At 35.4% G+C, this 23,012-nt stretch overlaps 1 protein-coding gene across 1 annotated transcript in view; it reads right to left on the reverse strand.

Annotated features, from left to right (window-relative positions):
- The window catches only part of Cfap47 (cilia and flagella associated protein 47), a 264,376-nt gene that overhangs the window by 141,469 nt on the left and 99,895 nt on the right, over positions 1–23,012 (reverse strand). The window contains exons 28-32 of the mRNA XM_059250611.1: positions 18,463–18,618; positions 17,441–17,669; positions 12,891–13,112; positions 7,496–7,577; positions 5,764–5,886 (exon numbers count right to left, since the gene is read on the reverse strand). Coding sequence (XP_059106594.1) covers positions 5,764–5,886; positions 7,496–7,577; positions 12,891–13,112; positions 17,441–17,669; positions 18,463–18,618 — 812 coding nt within the window. The remainder of the gene's footprint in view (positions 1–5,763; positions 5,887–7,495; positions 7,578–12,890; positions 13,113–17,440; positions 17,670–18,462; positions 18,619–23,012) is intronic.

The following is a 23,012-nucleotide window of genomic DNA, read 5'->3' on the forward strand; positions in this document are numbered from 1 at the left end:
GTACTACTATGCCAGATATGTGTATTTTAAAGAAATAAAGAGTAGAAAAAAACATAATTCAATGAACTTTTATCTCATGCTGTTAAGTTTGGTATAGAATGTCACAGATGCATTCACTCAAAGTGCACTGTATCTGATTAGTAGAGAAATATATCAAAGAGTTACTAAGAGTTGTACTTCACTAGCTATGGACATAGATTCTAGATGACAGCAACAATCTGAGTTTTATTATTTCATTATGTATTTCAGTAGATAAATAATTATTCAATTATAGAACAACAGAAATTGAAAACAATCTAAATAAATGAGTCAGTTCAAATGTTTACATTATATACACATTCCCATATCAGTTCACAAGTTCATCCTGATAAATTCATAGGTAGTTCTCTAACATCTTGGATGTAACGAACAAAACCTGAGTGACATATGTTCTAGAGATATGGTTGCCCTGTTCACACCTACCCAACATTCACCTTTCCATTCTGAAATTTTACTTTGGGCAAATGCAATTTATCACTAAAGGGAATGTTTTCCTGACAAAGAAGCACACACAGCCCACATAGAGATCACTTCTGAAACAAATTGCTTGATACTTGTCTCAGAGCCTGCGATAATCCAACCTAAGAAACTCTCATATTCAAGTGTGTAACTACAGAAAAAAGATGCTCATATCTTCATGTATCATGTATTTATGTAATGTCTCAAATAGCTTCAATTTAAAACTATGGAAGGTCTCATACTGTTCTTTCTTTTCCAAAATAGAAACTGTTAAGAATTTTCACCAAATAAATCTAATGCAGAATGTTGGAATTTTATCTGACCTATGTGGTGAGAATAGCAATCAATAAACACGAAAGGCATTATTTTAGCATTTCTTATGAATTTCTATAATAGAAATAGAGCACAAACTGGATCTATAATTCCTTAGTTTCAAATCCCATATACTTTAAAATGCAACTGAAAGTCTTGGAAGTGGATTCCTAGCCCTTTCTGAGTAATAACAAATGATGAATTACCTGACTACAGCTAATGAGATAAATGTTTAGAACTAATGATCTGAGCAAGCTCAGAATTCATCTATCAACTGTCACAGCTACTTTGCAAAGGAAATAAGATTTGCAAGTGAACCTTCACTAGGAACACAGATTTAATGACAAACTCACATGGATCATAGAAATATACACTAATACAAAAAGTGTCAAAATACATATTGTTTATTTCTACAGAAGTGCTGTTTTAAAACTACCACTGTTGAAATATTTATCAATTTTTACTCTGCCACAGGATGATAGTTCTTAAATAGTCTAATATATATAGCTATATAAATGAAAGGAGTGATAAAAGCATATAGGAAGCACAAGAGTTCACTTCAAACACATCAAACATATTTGGAGGAAAATGATACTATTTGTTGTTTAACATTAAAGTCACAAAAGTATGAATTGATGGAATGAAATGAGAAGTACAGAAGAAAGAATATCTTGTTATATGTTAGCCAGTTCTTCAGTTTAGGTCATTTATTTTCAGCAATCTACGCTCAGGACTTTCCTACACTCAAACATTGTTTACATAGCCATTTTTGTTAAAGGTCTGATTTATGAATAATCATCAATAAACTTACCTTTGATAGAACAGGGTCATACGTTATAAAACACTATATCATATTGAAGACTTAAAAATAACATAGAAAATTATCAAATAATATGTGTGTATACATACATATGTGTATACATACATGTATATAGAGTTATCACACCATTGCCATGTGTACTTCTAGTTCTATATGAATGTGGATGCTATATTTGGCTAATTGCTTCTCATTAATAGTATTAATAATTGTTTTTTATTACATTTCCTTTGCACATAAATGAGATAACAATTTTTATAATTAAATTTTCAATAAATACTGAGATATTTTAAGATAATTGAAATGGATCTCTGTCGAAGATTTATCTTGAATAGTGCTATGTTAACTGCAGAGAGAATCAATATCCAGTGTATAACCTTTCTGTTAGAAATGGCTCATGGTTCCACACTAATACAAATGTAAATCTGAGAGTAAATCTTATCCTAAAGTAAATCTATAAGAGATCAAAGTTAATTAAGACTTCAGATGAAAATTGTGTATCTGACCAAGAACTGATGCCTCAGTGTCAGATTTCAGCACTGAGGAGTGACTGTGCTCTTCAGAGTGTTGCATGGCTAGAAAACCAATGTGGATTCAGACATGAAAGTGTTCCTGCAATGAATTGGTCCATGACCACTTCTGACTTGAATGTGGGTGGAGTCAATAGATTTCAGGAAGCTGTGACATGAGCTACAACTACTTTGTTGTGACTGTGATCTGATGCTACTACCCAGCAAATACAGCTAGTAAGTTCCAATATGAAGTCTACTACAGTTCTACTTCCAGTCATACAAAGGTGCTACTACGTAACTGGTGACATGAAGATAATATAAAAACGTGTTTGTTTGAGGCCAAAATAAAGCAGGAATTAGCAAAAACTGGGCAAACTAGCAACAAGAAGATCAAATATAATATGGTGACTTACTGCATAATAAGGATCAAAAACAAAACACCTGTAGTAACAACTCATCTATCCATATCTCAACTATGTGGAAAAATCCCATAAAAGCAAAATAAAAAATAGATAATAGAGATGGTAATACATGAATCAAATATACAAATCTTGGTACTGTAAATACTATGACCTACTTGGCACCTCAAAGTCCACAAGTTAATTTACAGCCTCAAAATTTATAAGAGAAATCTGCTTATACACCTTAACTCAGAAACTGTCTGGTTTTATTTTACAGAAAAAAATTCAGTAAATATGGATTAAACCTACTTCAAAAACCTGTACTCAACAAAATTTGAAAATCTAAAAGAAGTGGACAATTTTCTCCATAGATACCACTTATCAAAGTTAAATCAAGATCAAATAAACAATTTATATAGACCTATAACTGCCAAGGGATTAGAAACAGTCATTAAAAGTCTCCCAACCAAAAAAAAAAAAAAAAGCTCAGGACCAGATCTTAGCGCAGAATTCTACCAAGCATTTGAAGAAAAGCTAGTGCCAATACTTCTCAAATCATTCCATAAAACAGAAACAGAAGGAACACTGTCAAATTCATTTTATGAGGCCAAAATCACCCTGGTACACAAAACACACAAAGACTCAACAAAGAAAGAGAATTACAGACCAATTTCCCTCATGAACACTGATGCAAAAACACTCAGGAAAATACTGGTAAACTGAATCCAAGAACAGTACTAAAACATCTTTCTCCATGACCAAATAGGCTTCATCCCAGATTCAGGAATGGTTCAACACATGAAAATCTGTCAATGTAATCTACCATATAAACAAACTGAAAGAATAAAACCACATAATCACCTCACTAGATACTGAAAAGCCTTTGACAAAATCCAACACTCCTACATGATAAAGGTCTTGGAGAGATCAGGGATACAAGGAAAATACCTAAACATAATAAAAACAATATATAGCAAGCTGACAGCCAACATAAAATTAAATGGAATTCCACTAAAATCAGGAACAAGACAAGGCTGCCCAGTTTCTCCATATCTATTCAATACAGTACTCCAAGTTCTAGCTAGAGTAACAAGACAAATTAAGAAGATCAAGGAATACAAATTGAAAAGGAAGAAGTCAAAGTATAGCTATTTGTAGATAATCTGATAGTATACATAAATGACCTCAAAAATTCTACAGGGAATTCCTACATCTAATTAAACACCTTCAGCACAGTGATTGGATACAAAACTAATTAAAAAAATCAGTAACCCACCTATATACATATGATAAATGGGCTAAAAAAAGAAAACAAGGGAAAAAACACCCTTTGCAACAGCCAAAAATAATATAAAATATCTTGGGGTAACTCTAACCAAGCAAGTGAAAGACCTATATGACAAGAACTTCAAGTCTTTGAAGAAAGAAATTAGAGAAGATTTCAGAAGATGTAAAGATCTCTCAGGCTCATGGATTGGTAGGATTAACATAGTAAAAATGGCTATCTTACCAAAACCAATCTACAGATTCAATGCAATCCCCATCAAAATTCCATACAATTATTTACAGACCTTGAAAACCAATACCCAACTTCATATGAAAAAACAAAGAACCCATAAGGGCTAAAACAGTTCTATACATTAGTAAAAGAACTTCTGGAGGTATCACCAATCCTGATTTCAAGCTCTACTACAGAGCAATAATTAAAACAAAACAAAACAAAACAAAACATGGTATTGGCATAAAAACAGACAGGTTGATCAATGGAATTGAACTGAAGACCCAGAAGTAAATCCACACACCTATGGACACTTGATTTTTGACAAAGAAGCCAAAATTACACAATGGAAAAGGGAACTCATCTTCAACAAATGGTGATAGCTCATGCTGGAGAGGATGTGGAGCAAGAAGAACACTCCTCCATTGCTGGTGGGAGTGCAAACTTGTACAGCCAATTTGGAAATCAATATGGCAGTTTCTCAGAAAATTAAGAATCAATCTACCCTAAGACTCAGCTATACCACCCTTGGGCAAATACTCAAAGGATAGTCCACCATACCACAAGGACACTTGCACAACTATGTTAATATCAGCTTTGTTCATAATAGCCAAAACCTGGAAACAACCTAGATGTCACTCAAATGAAGAATGGATAAAGAAGACGTGGTACTGTTACACAATGGAGTATTACTCAGCTGTTAAAAACTAGGACACCAGGAAATTTGCAGGAGATGGGGATGAGAACAGGAGAGATCAGGTGGCAGAGGGTGGAAGGAAACAGTACTGGGAGAGACAACTGGAATTTGGGGACCTCTCTGGGATGATCTAGAAACCTAGAGCAATGGAAAATCCCAGGAATCTATGAGGGTGACCCTAGCTAAAGCTCCTAGCAATAGTGGACATGGAGCCTGAACCAGCTATCTCCTATAACCAGGCAAGACTGGAGAGGGACTGGCACACCAACCCAGCCACAAACCCTTCGATCTATATATAATTCCTCCTATGAGACAGCTTCATCCAGTCTTAATAGAAGAGGAGGTGCTTACGATCACTGCAACTTGATATACCATGGCTGGGTGATATCCATGACAGGCCCTCCTATATCTGAAGAGAAACAGTGGAGGAAGAGTGGATGCAGTGGGGAGAAGGGAGAGCTGATTGGGAGAGGAATTTAGAAAAAGGTAGGAAGGAGAAACTTTCGGATGTAAAAAATAAGTAAATAAATAAATATATATATATATGGATTAAACAACAAAAGTACAATATAAAAATAAATTGTTACAACAATCTACATTGCTAATAGCCATATACCAAGATAATGAAGAAAAACAGAAGTTTACTGAATTCGAAACAAGGCTGAAAAAAGGAACAGGTCGTGCAACTGCAGTTCTGGGTAATGCCCAGATATCTGATGCTTCACTTAAATGTAGTAACAGATCTTGTGTCTGTATTATTTTATTATATTGAAAGTACAGATTTTCTACTTATTTTAGAAAAATGTTCAATCAGAAGGGCCACAGCTGAAAGCCTAATACTAAGGACAGAATACATCAACAACAGCTCTGGATCATTTACTTTCCAATAATTTCATACAGAAGAAAAACCTAGTTTGTTTAAGCTATTGTGTTTGAAAATCATTTACAGCAGAATTTGCTACTTAAACTATTACACTATTCATGTGAATAATCAAAAACTTAACAGCTAACAAGAGTAGAATTATTACCTTGTATATCTGAAGAAATACATCTGTCCATGCCCGTGTACTCCAGGCTTCAAAATTATCCATATCTATATTAACGGAATACTTTTCCTTAAGTGTAGAGAGAGTTGTGGTTTTAGAGGATGTCTTGAAAAAAATGAAATACAACAACATAAATAAAAATGCAAAGCAAATATTAGTGTCAAATTTGAATTATATGATAGATTTTTCCCTTTTTATAGAACATTCAGATGCCTATTTTATATATTCATCTAGATGTTTACCCCTGTGAAAGGATAGACAGTACCCACAAAGAGAACTCCCATGGATAAAAGTTACCCACTATGGTGGTTTGAAAGAAAATGGCCCTCAAAGGGAGTGGCACTATTAAGAGGCGTGGTTTTTTTGGAGGATGTGTGTCACTATGGAGCAGGCTTTGAGATCTCATATATGCTCAAACCACACTCATTGAGTCAGTGCACTTACTGTTGCCTGCAAGATGTAGAACTCTTAGCTCCTCCTAGCACTATGTCTGCCTGAGCACCACCATGTCCTGTCCTGATGATAATAGACTAAATCTCTGAAACTGGAAGCCAGCCCCAATTAAATGCTTTCCTTTATAAGAGTCGTTGTGCTCACGGTGTCTCTTCACAGCAATAGAAACCCAAACTAAGACACCCAGCTACATCACATAATTACTCACTTCACACATCTATTATTGTACTCCCTACTAGAAGGGATGCAACAAGAAACAAAGTTCCCCTGACCTCTGTGTCCAGATTATGCCACAGCCTTTGGAACACACAGGAACTATGCAAAACCCACAGGGACAAGTACTTGATTCCCTTAGGTACATCAAATGGTAAGGGACTTCCACAACTAAAATTCACATACTTAAAAATGAATTCTCAGCAAGAGGTTTTCATAAGATATACACTATACTTTGAGAAAATTATGCATTTATTGCTTAATTTCTCCTTGTTCTCTCCTAACACTACAAAAAGGGAAATAGCAAGTTCCTGTGAAATTAAAGATTTTTTTCTGGAAGATATTAATTCTCAAAATTTACATTTGAGGATAAATTATATAAGCATATGCACTTTTCCTTTCTAAACCCTCAATGAGTACAGCATAAGCATGAGGTATAGAGTCTGAATTCCCAGCACTCAAGTAAATGTGAGGTAGGAGTGGTGGCCTGCCTGTAGTCCCAGCGCCCACAAGGCAGACAAGAGGAATTCCATAAAATAATTCCATAAAACAAGCTAGACTAGATGAAATCAGCTCTCTATATGTTAAAATGAGAGACTCTGCATTAAACTATAAGTAAGAGTGTAAAGAAAAGACTTGACATCAACCTCTGGCCTCAATATGCATGAGCATAGATGAGTTTTCAAACACATGCACATTTGAACCTATGTACATGTAAACAAGCACACATATGCATGTATGCCACACACATAAACCTCAAATGAAAAAAAAATTAAGAAGCAAGCCATGGATTCATTTTTGCACAGAAATCTCAGAAAAAAAATTGAATCCATCCCCTCACTTTTAGCAACAGACATGCACACAAACAAACACATACACACACAGATACATACAAACACACAATACCTTATACATATTAGCTGTTAAAAGAGGCTTAAGCTTTAGATATTTCAGATACAAAAGTCACAAACTCTATACTGGTCACTTAAAAAGGACCATATATTAGTAAATTTAGTGACTGTATATATGTTCCTAGAAATCATCTTACTGTAATTTCAAGCCACTTCTTATAATCTTCTGGTCCAAGCAAAAATTCTGGAAGCACATGAGAAATGCATCCACCTTGAGCACTAAAAGAAAATCCCAAATTATAGAATTATTATAAACATTGGCTGTGACTTTCATTTAAATTATTTAAATAATGTCGAGTTTGTTATATTTGTACAAATAATTTAAAATCTCCTATCAATACTGAAATTATGCATGGTATTACCTTTATAAGATTTGATTAAAGAGAAAAACTTACTCAATGTTTATAATCATTCGTATCTACCTTGATATGTTGATTGAATATAGTGACCTATGACTTGGATCTTTTCAGACAAGGTGATATTCTGTTACTGCCATAACAATTAGAATTTCAAAAACATCTACAAAATACTTCAATACAACATATAACCTATGAGTTCATTAATCACCTAATACCAAATGAATGACTATCTCCCAATGTACCTAGAACTGTAAAATAAGCTATTAATCAACTAATTATTCCAAATGGCATATTAAAACTTATGGAATAGTTTATTGTGTAAACTTGTGATAGTATACACTAAGAAATATATATGTGATGGATTTTAAATCATGTGTATATATAAATATATATGTATATTATATATATACAGATGTGTATATATATATATAACTTACCACATTCAAGATGTGAATACATACACAAATTATTTAGTCACTATCAAATATCAAAAGTAATTTAATCCACCCCTCCTTCATAATGGATGGCTATCATCAATAGCACCACTAAACAAAAATCAAGCACATTATGTTAAAGGTGTTTCCTAGTGGAGATTTGTGTGTTTGTGTTCAATTCACTTAGTGAGTACAGAGCAGCATTAAGCAATACAGCATTAACAAGGAACTCTATAACTAGTGTTCAAAACAGGATATACTTTCAGTAGTTTAGTCCTGTGGTCACAGAGAAGTGAGGAAACAACAGGAAGAAAGGAGGTTAAAGATGACATTGAAAAGTAAAACATTGACGCTCTTACTAAAGAATAATAATAGAAATGTGGGGAAAGAAGTTTGTGAGATTGAAACAGTAAGCACAGTTCTAGTGTTCTTTCATTCTATATGGTCCTGGACTAGTCTGCACTGACACAAGAAGCCAATTCTTACCCTGTGTATATATATTACTCCTACAAATGGTCATCACCTTTAAATTACTATAGTGTTACAAAAAGTCTTTTTCTTCCTATTCTCATGTGGTCTTCATTTACCATGGTCTCCTATTCCTTGTTCTCCCTCTCTGTTTTTGATCCAGCTGGGATCTCCCACTCACCCAAGCTCTCTTTCCCTCGACCCTCGCCCTTCACTACCCCCACTCATGTCCAGGCTGTTCATGTAGATCTCATTCCATTTCTCTGTCGTTGGGCGATCCCTGTGTCTTTCTTGGGGTCCTGTTTTCCAGGTAGCCTGCCTGGTGATGTGAGTAGCAGTCCAGTCATCCTTGTTCCACATCTAGTATCCTGTTATGAGTGAGTACATAGAGGCCCACAGAAATCCACAAAGATACCCCCACAACAGACTGCTGGCAATGGTCGAGAGACAATCCGAACTGACCTACTCTGGTGATGGGATGGCCAAACACCCTAATTGTCGTGCTAGAAACCTCATCCAACTACTGATGGATCTGGAGGCAGAGATCCATGACTAGGCCCCAGGTGGATCTCTGGGAGTCCAATTAGCGAGAATGAGGAGGGTTTATATGAGAGAGAATTGTTGAGACCAAGGTCGGATAAAGCACAGAGACAAATAGCCAAACAAACGGAAACACATGAAATATGAACCAATGGCTGAGGGGTCACCAACTGGATCAGGCCCTCTGAGTGGGTGAGACAGTTGATTGGCCTGATCTGTTTGGGAGGCATCCAGGCAGTGGGACCGGGTCCTGTGCTCATTGCATGAGTTGGCTGTTTGAAACCTGGGGCCTATGCAGGGTCCCTTGGCTCAGCATGGGAGGAGGGGACTGGACCTACCTGGACTGAGTCCACCAGGTTGATCTCAGTCTGTGGGGAAGGCTTTGCCCTGGAGGAGATTGGAATGGGGGACGGGCTGGGGGGAAGGTGAGGGGGGCGGGAGGGGGGAGAACAAGGGAATCTGTGGCTGATATGTAGAACTGAATTGTATTGCAAAATAAAAATTAAAAAAAAAAAGTCTTTTTCTTTGTAACACCATTCATTAGCACAAATGGCCAACCTAAAGCCTAAGTAAGAAATACAGTACATATATCCTATTCAGTTGAAATCTTGTGAGATAGTATAAAACAGAGTAAAACAAAAAGACAGACAATTCAGAGGCATATGCAGAAACTAGAATACTTCCTTGTGACTAAAGCAATGCAATATTTTAGAAGCAATTTATCATTTCTAACAAAGGCTACTCACAGCCTAATGAAACAGGGCATCAATTAAATGGGAGTATCTCAAGGAGGCATATAACTAGTTACTTATGAGTACCCTAATGTTCAGCAGTATAGAGCCATGTAAAAGTTGAGGATGATTAATATACTTGTAGAAACTGATATCCACATTTTTTTATTTTGAATATTTATCAATGCCTAACATTATGACTACATAAATACTAATTATGTTTTTTCCTCACCTATACATTTTATGTCTACTTTGAGCCCTTATAGAGTAATGTGTTTAATGACACATTTGGTTATACTTTTACACAGGATTACTGCTTCAGTATCTTTATTTCAAAACAAGAATTCCAGTACTTTGGAGGTGGAGGCAGGAAGATCTCAGTAAGATCATTGCCAGCCTGGTCTACAGAGTGAGATTTAGGACAGCCAGGACTGCTTTGCAGAAAAAACTTGTCTCAAAAAAATAAATAAATATGATGAATCAATAAATTCTAAATGTAATCTTCAAACAGCAGAGGTCTCTAAAATTATAACTTAAACTCTAAACATGATTCATGTAACTGCTAAGTAGGTATATATGCAAAAGTCCATAGCTACTGAGTTATCAATTTAAGAGAAGCAAATAACATTTACAACTATTTTGAATTTTAACACATTTATTTCCTAGATGAAATATATGCATATATCTTTGATTAATGACCTGATTTTATTAACAATGCTGCCACTTTCTAAATGTTAAGTAATTTTTATCACAGTCAACATATCCTGACAGCCATGTATTTGCTGATGAAAAACAAATAAATCTGAATGGCTTGGCTTTAATGCCAAAATTATTCTTCCATACCTGCAATGATCACATCAAAAAAATGTCAACACAGAATGACCCATGTTAATGTCAACACTACTGGGAAATATGCAAAAAATAATCACAAGTGCCACAGAGCACTTAAACCTTCTTTCTCTCCACGTGAATATTCCATTAAGTTATATAAATGTTATTTTTAAACAAATGTATTTGAAATTTGCCTTATTTAAGTAGTGGGTTTACCTTATTAAATTAGTCGTAGGAAGATTAAAATCAGAAAATGATAAATTAAAAGAAAAAGGTAACTTTTTATATTTAAATGTCAACATTTTAATAAAATTTCTAATATATGTCTTATAAGGACCCAAGTCCTACCTATGTTTCTGGCTTAATTTAACTTGGAAACCTTTTCTCCATATACTGTCATCTTAGGACTCAGTACCCCAGCTAGGAATTTTAAGTAGGGCACAATTCAATACACCAACACAACAGTAGAGTTAAAATTATTTGCATAATTGTATTTTTGCTATTTTCTATAACTGACCTAATTTTCCCATTCTCTTGTCTTGACCTATGTGTATGATCCCTTTGGAGGTCACATATCAAATATCATGAATATCAGATATTTATAATTCATAACAGTAGCAAAGCTACATTTATGGAATGGAAACAAGATAATTTTATGGTTGGGGGTTACAACATATGGAAATGTATTAAAGGATCCCAGAATTAGGAAGGTTGAGAATCACAGATTTAGAGGTTTAGAGAAAAAAATGAAAACTTTAACTTCCATATATGCTGTCTTTTGTTAATGTCATATAACTCTTCAAATCTCTTAAGGTAACTTTCTCTGTTCTTTGGGGTAAAAACTCAAAATTTCAGATCTGTCCCTTATTACCATCATTAATGGACTACGGCTTTGGGGAAGAGGAAGATTCACTGTCAGTAAAGATTCAAATTCAACCTCAGGCTTCCTTACCTTGACAATACCATGTAAAGCCACACATCCACTTTCCTATTTCCAGTGTGTTATTCTTTTCTAAAGGAGGCCTAGAAAGCTAGCAAATTATCTCTGGTCTCTCAGAATCTGGATCAGTCATGCATTTGAGCTTTAATGAGACAAGATATCTTGATCATAGCCAGTACACACTCCATCCTCCTTCTCTCCCAGGTCCTCCTCCAAACGAATTCTATTCTATTGCATGAGCAATCTACCAGGGCCCATATTTCTAAAGAAATTTGACTACCCTTTCCCCAGAAACAATCAACTGTCAATTGCTCCTTAGCTAGGAATATGGGGACTTGTGAACCTTTCCCTCACATAATCTAAGATAGGATGCTACCAGTAATCTAAGTATTTTTGTTAGTTTCATTTTTTTTTTGCTCACTGGATTTATGACATATATGCTGTGGTGATATTTTATATGTACATTAATAAATCAGAGATCATACCCAGCCATAAACAGAGGTCAGGTGGTGGTAGCACACGCCCTTAATCCGATCACATGGCAGGCAGAGTCTCTGTGTGGTCAAGGACACAGCCAAGCATAGTGACACACACCTTTAATCCCAGTACCAACCATAGAGACCTGGAGGTCCGCATAGACAGGCAGTGACGAGGAAGTGAGGTGGCTGGGCTTAGAGCCAATGAGAAGGCAGAACAGGAAGACAATAAAGGCACAGATTAGACAGGAAGAGGTTCTCTTGGGAAGCTATGGCAGTGTGGTGAGCTAAGGTTAGTTGGCGGCTATTGCTCTGATCTGTATGGCTTGCACCTCTGTATTTGGCTGTGTATTTCTTATTTAATAAGACTGCTTAGAAATTTGTCTACAATATGCCTTCAAAATAGGCCATGGACTAGGACTATTCATATCATCTTGCAATTTATAATTAATACAAATTAGCATCATAAACTCTGTAAGAGTGAGCAAGTTGTTTTAACAAGCCATCCCAATGATCTGAGCACATGATGAAGTTTGTAAGGTAGTGTATCAGACTATGCATCCATAAAGGTTATAGGATGCTTATGTTAACTAGTGTATACTTCTCTGTGATATATATTATAATGTGTATAACAAAATATTTTTGAACAAAATACCAATTATTTCCTTCAATAAATCCACTCACATGTCCATCCATTGACCATTTCAGCTAAGCCATGATTACATGTTTAAACTAGTGTATCTAAGCTCTTACGTAATAAAGTCTAGAAGTGAGGCATGTTGTGAATGGAGCTGGATCACCCTTTCAGCGTTATCCACAGGTAAGGACTGGTTTGAGTTAATTCCAGGTGGCAGTCTTCCACTCAAGTGAAGTACCACATCATAGATTGTCTTATTATATTTGGAAAAATCATACTGTCTGGAAAATTTCTTGGGTGGTGAGGATGCTGAATAGAACTGTATTTTCTGGACGTCCCTATGGAAAAAAGGAGTAAATGAACGTCAGTCTCAAAATGTTTCTTCATGCAAAAATATGGTCAATAACTAAAGCAAATAATATTAAGGTACACAAAGCAATAAATCCTAAATTGCAATTCATGTGGCTACTATTTGCAAGCATAAATTAAATTTTTAAATATTCCTAAAGATTTACACTATCTCATTTACACACGTACCACTAATACTGCAATTGTGGGGCTCAAAGAGTGGATTGGAAACAGAATGGGTTTGAAAAAAGACAGTAAGAGTTGATTCCTGCTCTCATCTATTCAATATACGCTAATATGGCAAGTAACCTAAACTCACTGGGCACAATCCTGCATTCTATAATCTAAACACAATTTCTATACTTGCCAAGATAATTTTAAATTTTAAAGTATACATCATACATGGATGTACAAAAATAAATTCACTCAATTTCTCCATATTTCGGCCTTAACATTTAAAATAGGGTAGCCTGCACACTGACCTAGTAAGGACTCTTACTTAAAATATAAATTTCAGAATTCTACTGCTTCTATATAACTAATCTTTAAATAAGATATAGTAATGTTCATTCCCTGCATCTTTTGCACAAGTTTGATACATACTCAGTTTTTTGATGGAGTAAAAATTAAGTCTACCAATCTTTGCTTTCTGTATTTTGTTATATATCCCATGGTAAACTGTATAACTATTTATTAACAATTTAAATCACAGATGTACATGAGCTCAGATTGAGAAATCAAAACTATCCAAGGGGTCATTTTGATTAGCACCTTTCAAGTTTGGTAGAAAGGGTCTCAAGAGCCTAAATAGTACATTGTATTAGGAAAGGATTAAATTGTTCAAACCTGGCTATACCACTTACTGTGTATTCTTCCCAGCTTCCTCAAAAATACAAAATATAGTAGTGCTCTTATACTCTAGAATTACTATTAGGAAACAAATATTTTATGGAGAAAATTAGTGTCATCATAAACAAGGTAAGTGAAAAATAAATAACAGTCAATAACAACATGGGACTCCAGATAACACAGTGTACAACTACATGTATTATTAATTATCACACGAAAATTAAGTGGTAAAATCTAGAAAATAACATACTAAATACAAATGAGAAATCAATGAATGAGTTTAATAACAAATCCTGCTCAGTGCAATAAGGTGCAAACACAATTACTTGCAGATTCCTGTGTAAGTATTAAAACAAATGTTGGCTGATTTTTTGGCCTCTGGAGCTGTTGCATTTACATGATGGCTTGCTGTAAGTTGGGAAGGAGAGCTCTGAGCTCAGTCTGGAAGATAGATTACTATATTTCTCATCATCTTCTAACCTATAGACTGGTGTGCTGCCAGGTGGGGTCTGAAAAAGCTAAGATGGGCATACGGAATGCCCAGCTTCCTCTCTTCTTCCTATGCAATATAAACCTCAGTATCCTCTCTGCTTCTGTGACTTTGGGTGATGTTAGAGAAAACACACCACGTAACTACAATAAACACTATCTGTGACCAAGTCCCCTATCAAAGGAAGTAGAAAAAAATATTCTGCAATCTTTACTTCTTCTTTAACTCTTAATATGTTTTGATGTTGCTTTTATTCATATTTTTTATTATTTTTTTATTTTATAATTTAATTTAATTTTACACATCAGCCACGGATTCCCTTGTTCTCCCCACTCCCACCCCCCCTCCGCCTTCACCCTAGGCCAACCCCCATTCCCATCTCCTCCAGGGCAAAGACTCCCCTGAGGATTGAGTTCAACTTGGTAGATTCAGTCCAGGCAGGTCCAGTCCCCTCCTCCCAGGCTGAGCCAAGTGTCCCTGTATAAGCCCCAGGTTCCAAACAGCCAGCTCATGCAATGAGGGCAGGTCCCGGTCCCACTGCCTTGGTACCTCCCAAACAGATGAAGCTAATCAACTGTCTCATTTATCCAGAGGGCCTGATCCAGTTGGGGGCTCCTCAGCTATTGGTTCATAGTTCATGTGTTTCCATCCTCTTGAAACTGAGAAGCTTTTGTAGCGCAAAGGATACAGTCAACAAGGCAAAGCGACAGCCTACAGAATGGGAAAAGGTCTTCACCAACCCCACCTCTGACAGAGGACTGATATCCAGAATATATAAGGAACTCAAGAAATTAGACATCAAAATGCCCAACAGTCCAATTAAGAAATGGGCTATAGAAATAAACAGAGAATTCTCAACAGAGAAAACTCAAATGGCTGAAAGACATTTAAGGAATTGCTCAACATCCCTCATCATCAGGGAAATGCAAATCAAAACGACTCTGAGATACCACCTTATGCCTGTCAGAATGTGCTAAGATCAAAAACACTGAAGACAGCTTATGCTAGAGAGGATGTGGAGCTAGGGGAACTCTCCTCCACTGCTGGTGGGAATGCAAGCTTGTACAACCACTTTGGAAATCAATATGGTGCTTTCTTAGAAAATTGGGAATCAATCTCCCCCAAGATCCAGCTATACCACTCTTGGGCATATACCCAAGGAATGCTCAATCATACCACAAGGGCATTTGTTCAGCTATGTTCATATCAGCATTGTTTGTAATAGCCAGAAACTGGAAACAACCTAGATGCTTTTACTCATATTTTATTTATAATTGTTTCCATATTAGTCTTCCTTTTATATTTAATTATATTTGCATATTTTTAAATGTTGTAATCAGATCCTTTATATTAAATATGTATTTTTATCAGTTATATTCACCCCTCTTCCCAAATTCCTCAAAGATCAGACATTTGAAAATCTACTGTTGTTTTCTCGTCCATTCCCTCACACCCTTTCTATTTCACTTCTTTAATTTAACCTTTATTGGGTTTTGTTTTCTTCCCTTTCTTACCAAGCCTTTAATTTATTGTTGCAAGTTCTTTTAAATTTACTAAATTTAATGTCATAACATACTCTTCATTGTTTGCCAATTCATTTTCTATGATTATTGGGGAAACAGTCATCCTTAATTGATTTCTCTATCTGCTTTAGTATGAAATGGTTGCTCTTATAACTGCTTGACTTCTGTGGACTGAGCTCTAAAGAGAAAACTCACAACTGAAAAAGATCAATAAAAATAAAAGAGCTGCAGATCCCAGTACTATACAAAGTGAAACATCAGAACATACAAAAAGGAAAATTATACTTTCAAAACTTCCAGTGTTTTTAGTAGCCCATTTTAAAAATTATGATTGACTTCAAAGAAAACTCAATAAATAAATGACTAAAAGAAATGGATCCCAGGCCTTGGATGTAGCAGGGTATGATTGAGAACACCTGCAATTGCAGTACTTGGTATGGAAAGGCAGAATTGCCACAATTAAGGCCAAGCTTGTTTACATAAGGAGACACAGAGCTACATATACATAGCAATACCGTGTTTCACAAACAAAAGATCTTGGTTGAGAAATTCTGAGGAAAAAAATGAAAGTCATAGAACTGAAAATCTCAGGAAACCAATAAAAAAAAAACTCAGGGAAAAAAATCACCCACCAAGTCAAAAATGAAGAAGACAGAATATGAAGGATTGAAGCTAAAGTTGAGGAATTGTTATTTTCATATAGCAATAAAGAAATAATCATAACAACAATATATGAGACCTCTGGGTTACAATTAAAAGGTCAAACCAATAAAGCTATTCCATAAAAGAGTGTCCTAAGATACAAATTAATAATACTCCAGTATATACACGCAAAGGAATCAAATTATACAGTATAGCTAACTGCAAGTTATGCAATCATCCTAAGTGTCCATCTACAGATAAACAATGAGGAAAATATTACACACACACACACACACACACACACACACACACACACATTTAGACAAAAAGAGGGATGAAATCATGTTGCTTGTAAGAAACGGCAGGCAACAGGATATCATTATGTGAAAGGAAATAAACCAGATTTAGAAACATAACATCACATTTCTTATCATAAACAGAATCTAAATTATAAAAAGACATAAAAGCAGAAGGGAGATTATTTCAAAAGATGGAGGCCAGTGGGATGGGTACTAAAGAAAATGGGGAAGTTAGTAAGACCAAAGTGCAGTATATACATGTAAAGATCACAATGAATACTCAATATTTTATAGAATGAATGCTCACTAACAAGTTAATGTAAATCAAAATTATTATGTTGAAGAGGGATATATGAATCACAGAATTTAAATTGCATCTTCTTAGTCTCCATAGTCTCCTAATGAGTCACAGGTTTAAAGTAAATTAAGTCTGTTTCAATCAAAATAATCCAAATAAGCACACTATACATTAGAAAAGTACAAAACAAAGAATTTATACAATATGTGTTTATCACCTTCTTATTGTCTCAGGAATAGAAAGAGAATGGGGCCCTTCAGGCCATCCAAAGAGACTGAACCAGGTCTGAGCTGCATCAACAACCTTCTGAAAATAGTCATAAGCTGTTGATCCTTCTTCAGGTGCAAAGAACTGCTGATTCTTCTCTTCATTTTCCAGAGATCCAGCATTGGCTCTATCTGAAATACTTTCATCTGAGTCAAAACGATCACGTGTAATTTCCATCCCTAAAGTCCACAATTGTTATACAAATTATTATTTGACCACAGAATATTCTTCTTCTAATTATCTCTAATTATAATAGGCAAATAAAAACCCATTCAACAAAGTACTCTACACTCATCAATAAATTTGTGTGTATCTACTATACTTTAAAATAAATTATAATAATATGGTCATTTACAAATACTAAAAAGTTTAAAGTATATTTATTCAATACAGAAAACAGTGATGTTTTATACTTGTCAGAAATTTATTCAAATATTCCTATGATTGTTTGCTTTTGTTTACATAAGAAAAGCCGATTAATATTTCTTTGCCATTGCTTATTATACAAAACTAGACTTCATTTGAAAGAATTATAGAAATAAAATATCAACTACATATTCAAAATGTCTTTCTCTCTGATTGATGCAATTAAATATAACAAAATATTTTGAATTATGAAAATTTTAAAATTTAAAATTACAAAAAAGTTATAAGAGATCAACAGGATATTTAACATTTTAGTTAAATATAAAGAAAACAACTACTCTTGGGTTTTGTAATCAGTTACTTAATTAATGGAACCAGGAGGTACAAATTTTGGTGTATAGGATACTACTGAGGTATTAAAAACACTGTAAATGCAGAGAATTTCTATTGCTAATCACAGAAAACCTTACCCAGAGCAGATGAACCACTAAGACTGTGACAAATTCAATGGATTTTAATGAAGTTATTGCTTGAAATACCTGTTTTGATGTTAAGATTATTATCACAGACCAGATTTTAGAAGTGCATTATACATTTTTCACATACCAACAAATAGGTTCCCAAGTGTAAGTTCAGCATCATTAAATTTAGAAAAAATGGATCCCTTTTTCCCAAAATGTGTAGAAAGTGCTTTGGAATCCCGGTGTGGAATCATAGGAATCAAAAAACTGCCTCTAGGCTTTGTAAGATTTCCTGCTTTATCTATAAATGAGAAATTAGAGCACAGTTAGCCACAGAAATATTTGCAAAATTTAATATCACATACTTTAACTTGTATTTCATAAAATATTTATAAAAAATAGTAAAAGAAAAAGTCTAAATATCAATTATGTTATTATATGAGTTGACAAATTAAAATAGCATAACTGGTGGTATGGTTTCATAAACTGAATGGATTAGATAAGCCAAAGTTATTAAAGAATGAACAATACTTAACTTTAGCATAAAAATGTGTAAATATTATTATGCCAAATAATTAGAATTATAACATAAAAAACATAAGAGTCACTAAAAAATACCTTTTCTTATTGATGCTCAAAAATGAAATCACTTCTTGTTTATGAGCTAATACCATTCCACAGATTTTAATCTCTATTCCAGTTAGAACTGCTATATACTTCAGAGTTTTCAACTTTATAAAGACACATATATTGCAAATGATACACACACACACACACACACACACACACACACACACACGTGTCAAACGTAAACCTGTACAGTTACAAAGAAACTTGAACTCATATGTTCAGCAGGACTAATCTTGAGCATCTAAATTCTGGTTATCTTATACAAAGTCTCTGAAAAGTATTTTATCTAAAATAAGGAAACAACAGGTCATGAGGTCACTGTTTATGAGGATTACTTTAAAAGCAATATCAAATATCAATAAGCTGTTATATACCAAGTTTCTTCCAAAATTTTTTAGAGCAAAACTACTCATAATTTGTCACAGAAGTTGTACCCAATAGGTCTCAGGGGATTCTTAGGGTCGCAGTTTCTATTTGTCTCTGTCTCTCTCTGTGTCTGCTGTTCTCTCATTCTCTATCTATCATCTATCTATATCTATATCTATCGATCTATCTACCTATCTACCTGTCTGTCTGTCTGCTCCCTGTATGCAACACTACATCATGCCAATTTGACTATCCCATACATTTCTTTAAAACTCAATTTTGTCTCCCCACCGCCCATCAACACCTGGGCCAGATGGGAAAGCTGGCCCTGTGGTCCTAAGACTGGGAAAGACATCCTTGACCCTCATCAACTGCAACATTCTGCACCTCACCAGGGAAGCACAATAGAGCCAACCCTGTTAGCGCAGGTGTGGGTGAGCCAGCCCCGAAGCTGTGAGCAAGGGAGAGCTCTCCCCATTTCTCATCTGTCTCCTGTCAGCATGGGCAAGAGACTGATACCACCCCCACACCCCGCACATCAATGCCTGAGGCAGGTGAGAGAGCAGGCCCTGTGGGCATAAGAGTGGGAAAGACAATAACCCTATTAGCGCAGGTGTGAGTAAGCCAGCCCCAAAGTTATAAACATGGGAGAGATGTCCGCATTTCTCATCTGGCGGACCAACCCTACAACTGCCCAAGCCCAGACCCTGGGTTATGATTTGGCCTGCCCCAACATCCACCCCATCTATGACCTGCTGAAGCATGTGAAGGAAGCTGACCCACAGACCCTACCCTGCAGGATCTCCACAACCCAGGGCAGCAATAGGAAGAGTCCTAGTGAGGACCCAGCATCGAGTGTTGTAGAAACCAGAGGCCTCAAACCAGACCAATGAACACTTCCAAGTGAAGATTATGAACAAAGGTGTCTACGGCATGACTTACTGTGTCACACTGCAGCTTCCATGATGAGAATTTTATTTTTTTCCCCTATTTTATTTATTTCTTTTTTTTTTCCCAAATTTTGTTTGATGTGGGCAGGGGGTGCATGGGCAGATGCAAAGGGAAGGGGAAATGAATGGGATCAAGATACATGATGTAAAAGGGATGTAGAACTAGCTAATAAATAATTCTTTTTTAAAAACTTGATTTTGTGATGGGTAGACTATACTACTTGATATATAACACATTTGTAATAGTAATATACAGATGATGATGTTTTCTTGGAGTTTTATTATTCAAATGACCCATTATAAAACATAGGTAATACAGGATAAATACCTTTTTTTAATCTATCATGTAATATGTGAGACCCTCTGAACAGAAGAACAAAAAGAAAAATTAGTCACATTCTCAAATGTCTTTATAAATATCACAAAAGAATGCAGATGCGAAGCCTGATAAGTCAAAATGAAGTATGGAATATCGCAAGGGAATGGTAGAGAGATGAGAGTACACCTGATAAATGAAAATCCCATGCACATAAAGGCAAGACTTGTCCTTTGTATGTAGCTACACAGTGTCTAATGGAGACACTTTTTCTAATCATCAAAAAATTATCAAAAATATAGAAGAACTCGCAGAAGTTTATTATTACCTCAGCCTCCTAGTCCTAGGATTATGAGTATAAACCATTCAACCTATGGAAATATTTGTGTGTGAGAGGGGGTGTGTGTGTGTGGGCATCTGTGTATGGGTGCCTGGAGAGGGCAGAAGACAACACGGGAACCACTAGAGCTATAGTTACATTAAATTGTGAGCCACCAATGTAGGTGCAGAGAGCAGAACTTGGGTCCTCTGGAAGAGCAGGACATGCTTTTAACTGCTAAGCTATTTCCCTACCCCATTACGGAAAATTTGTATGCATGGAAATTAAAGAGGAAATTTCAATTTATAAATAGCATTGTTATCAGAGTATGAAGCATGGTTTCTGAATGGAAAGGGTATTGCAAGAGGCAGAGTATACTTTATAACTGTGCCTTGACTTCATGAAAACATGATCATGAATGTATGCAGCAGAAGTTGAGAAAGAAAAGGATATGAAAGACATTTGGGGTAAAATACTATAAAGGGACAGGTTGAATATGCAGAATGAGAGAGAAGATGGAATTAATGATGGTCCTCAGGTTTCTGGATTGGACATCAGATAGAATTTAAATACATCTGTAGAGATGGGGTATGTAGAAGAATGTGAATCATTCAGAGGGTGAGTTTTTTTTTTTTTTGGTTTTTCGAGACAGGGTTTCTCTGTGTAGCTTTGCGCCTTTCCTGGGACTCACTTGGTAGCCCAAGCTGGCCTCGAACTCACAGAGATCCACCTGGCTCTGCCTCCCGAGGCTGGGATTAAAGGCGTGCGCCACCACCGCCCGGCTTCAGAGGGTGAGTTTTATTTCAGTCCTGTAATTTTGGTTGTGCCTTAGGAAATCCAATGAAAAGTACCATCAAGGGACTTGGATTCTGAATTTCTGATTCTCTAATTAGAGGGTGGAGATATAGCATACGAACTATAAGAAAATAGACCTGATTTACACACAGAATTAAAAAGCACAGACAGAGGAAAATGATTTAATTAAATATGTCTGAGGGAACATTTAGAGTGCATGAAACAGAATGAGAGAAATGTGATATGTGGTATCTCTGAGAAAGTTTGAAGACCCAGAGAAACAATGAATCGATGGTCCTAGCTATGTTTAGTAGTGAAATATTACTTCCTGCTGACTTCTGAATTTTTTTTCTTAGCTGGAGGAAAAGTACTTATTACTCATTGTTCTCTGTGAATTTTTCTCCTACCTCTGGAAAACTAAGTGTTTTGTTTTTGTTTGACTGGTAAGTTTAGAAAGAAGAAATATGAAATTAGTAATCTGAATCTGCCCATTTTTTCTTTGGAATTTTTCTGAGAAAATATAATCTACTTACTCCTTCCTGACATCTTCCTGGAAATTCACCTAAAGCATGTAAATGAGTGACAGAATTTGTCTGGAAAGTGTACCAAAGGTTACGTAGTATAGTATGGACCCTGAGTAGTAGGAGGTAAAGGAAAAATTTAAGCCAGAAAAGAATACTAGCTTCTGGTCATGTAATTAGCATAAAAAGAGAAATTAAAATATAGACTCTGATACATGCTTAATATTTGGAGCTTCAATGTAGTGTTATGGTATGATGGTCTGTTTGTTTGTTTTTCTGAGAATTCACAAAGATTCTACTCTGAAGAGACAGAATGGAACCAAGTATATTTTATGTTTGACTAACATTTAAAGAAGCAAGTGGATAATGTACCCGATTGAAATAGGGGAAAAAGCTAACTTAGAAGTAAAATTTAGGGACTTGACACTGCACAGTAAGACTTCTCCCCCTCCTATCACACTACAATGCATTTGCAATATCGCTCTCTAATCAAACAATCCTATTTAACATTATTATTTGGCGAGGCTAAAACAAATACCATTTGTATAAAGTCACTACAAACATCCATGTGCAATACTTCATTTGACTTACATAAGGATCAATCTTCTAATTATTTATGCATCTTCAGATACACTGTTAACTTCATGCAATAAAAGATATTGTTAGATTCTATTATCAATAACAAACAAAGCTCTGGGCAACAATAAATGTTTAATGACCATGTGTTAAATTGCTTTATCCAGGTGCTGGCAATCACACTAGCTCTTTGTACATGTTAGGCAATTATTCTACCATTAT

This window comes from Peromyscus eremicus, chromosome X, assembly GCF_949786415.1.
Source record: "Peromyscus eremicus chromosome X, PerEre_H2_v1, whole genome shotgun sequence".
Classification (NCBI taxonomy): Eukaryota; Metazoa; Chordata; class Mammalia; order Rodentia; family Cricetidae; genus Peromyscus; species Peromyscus eremicus.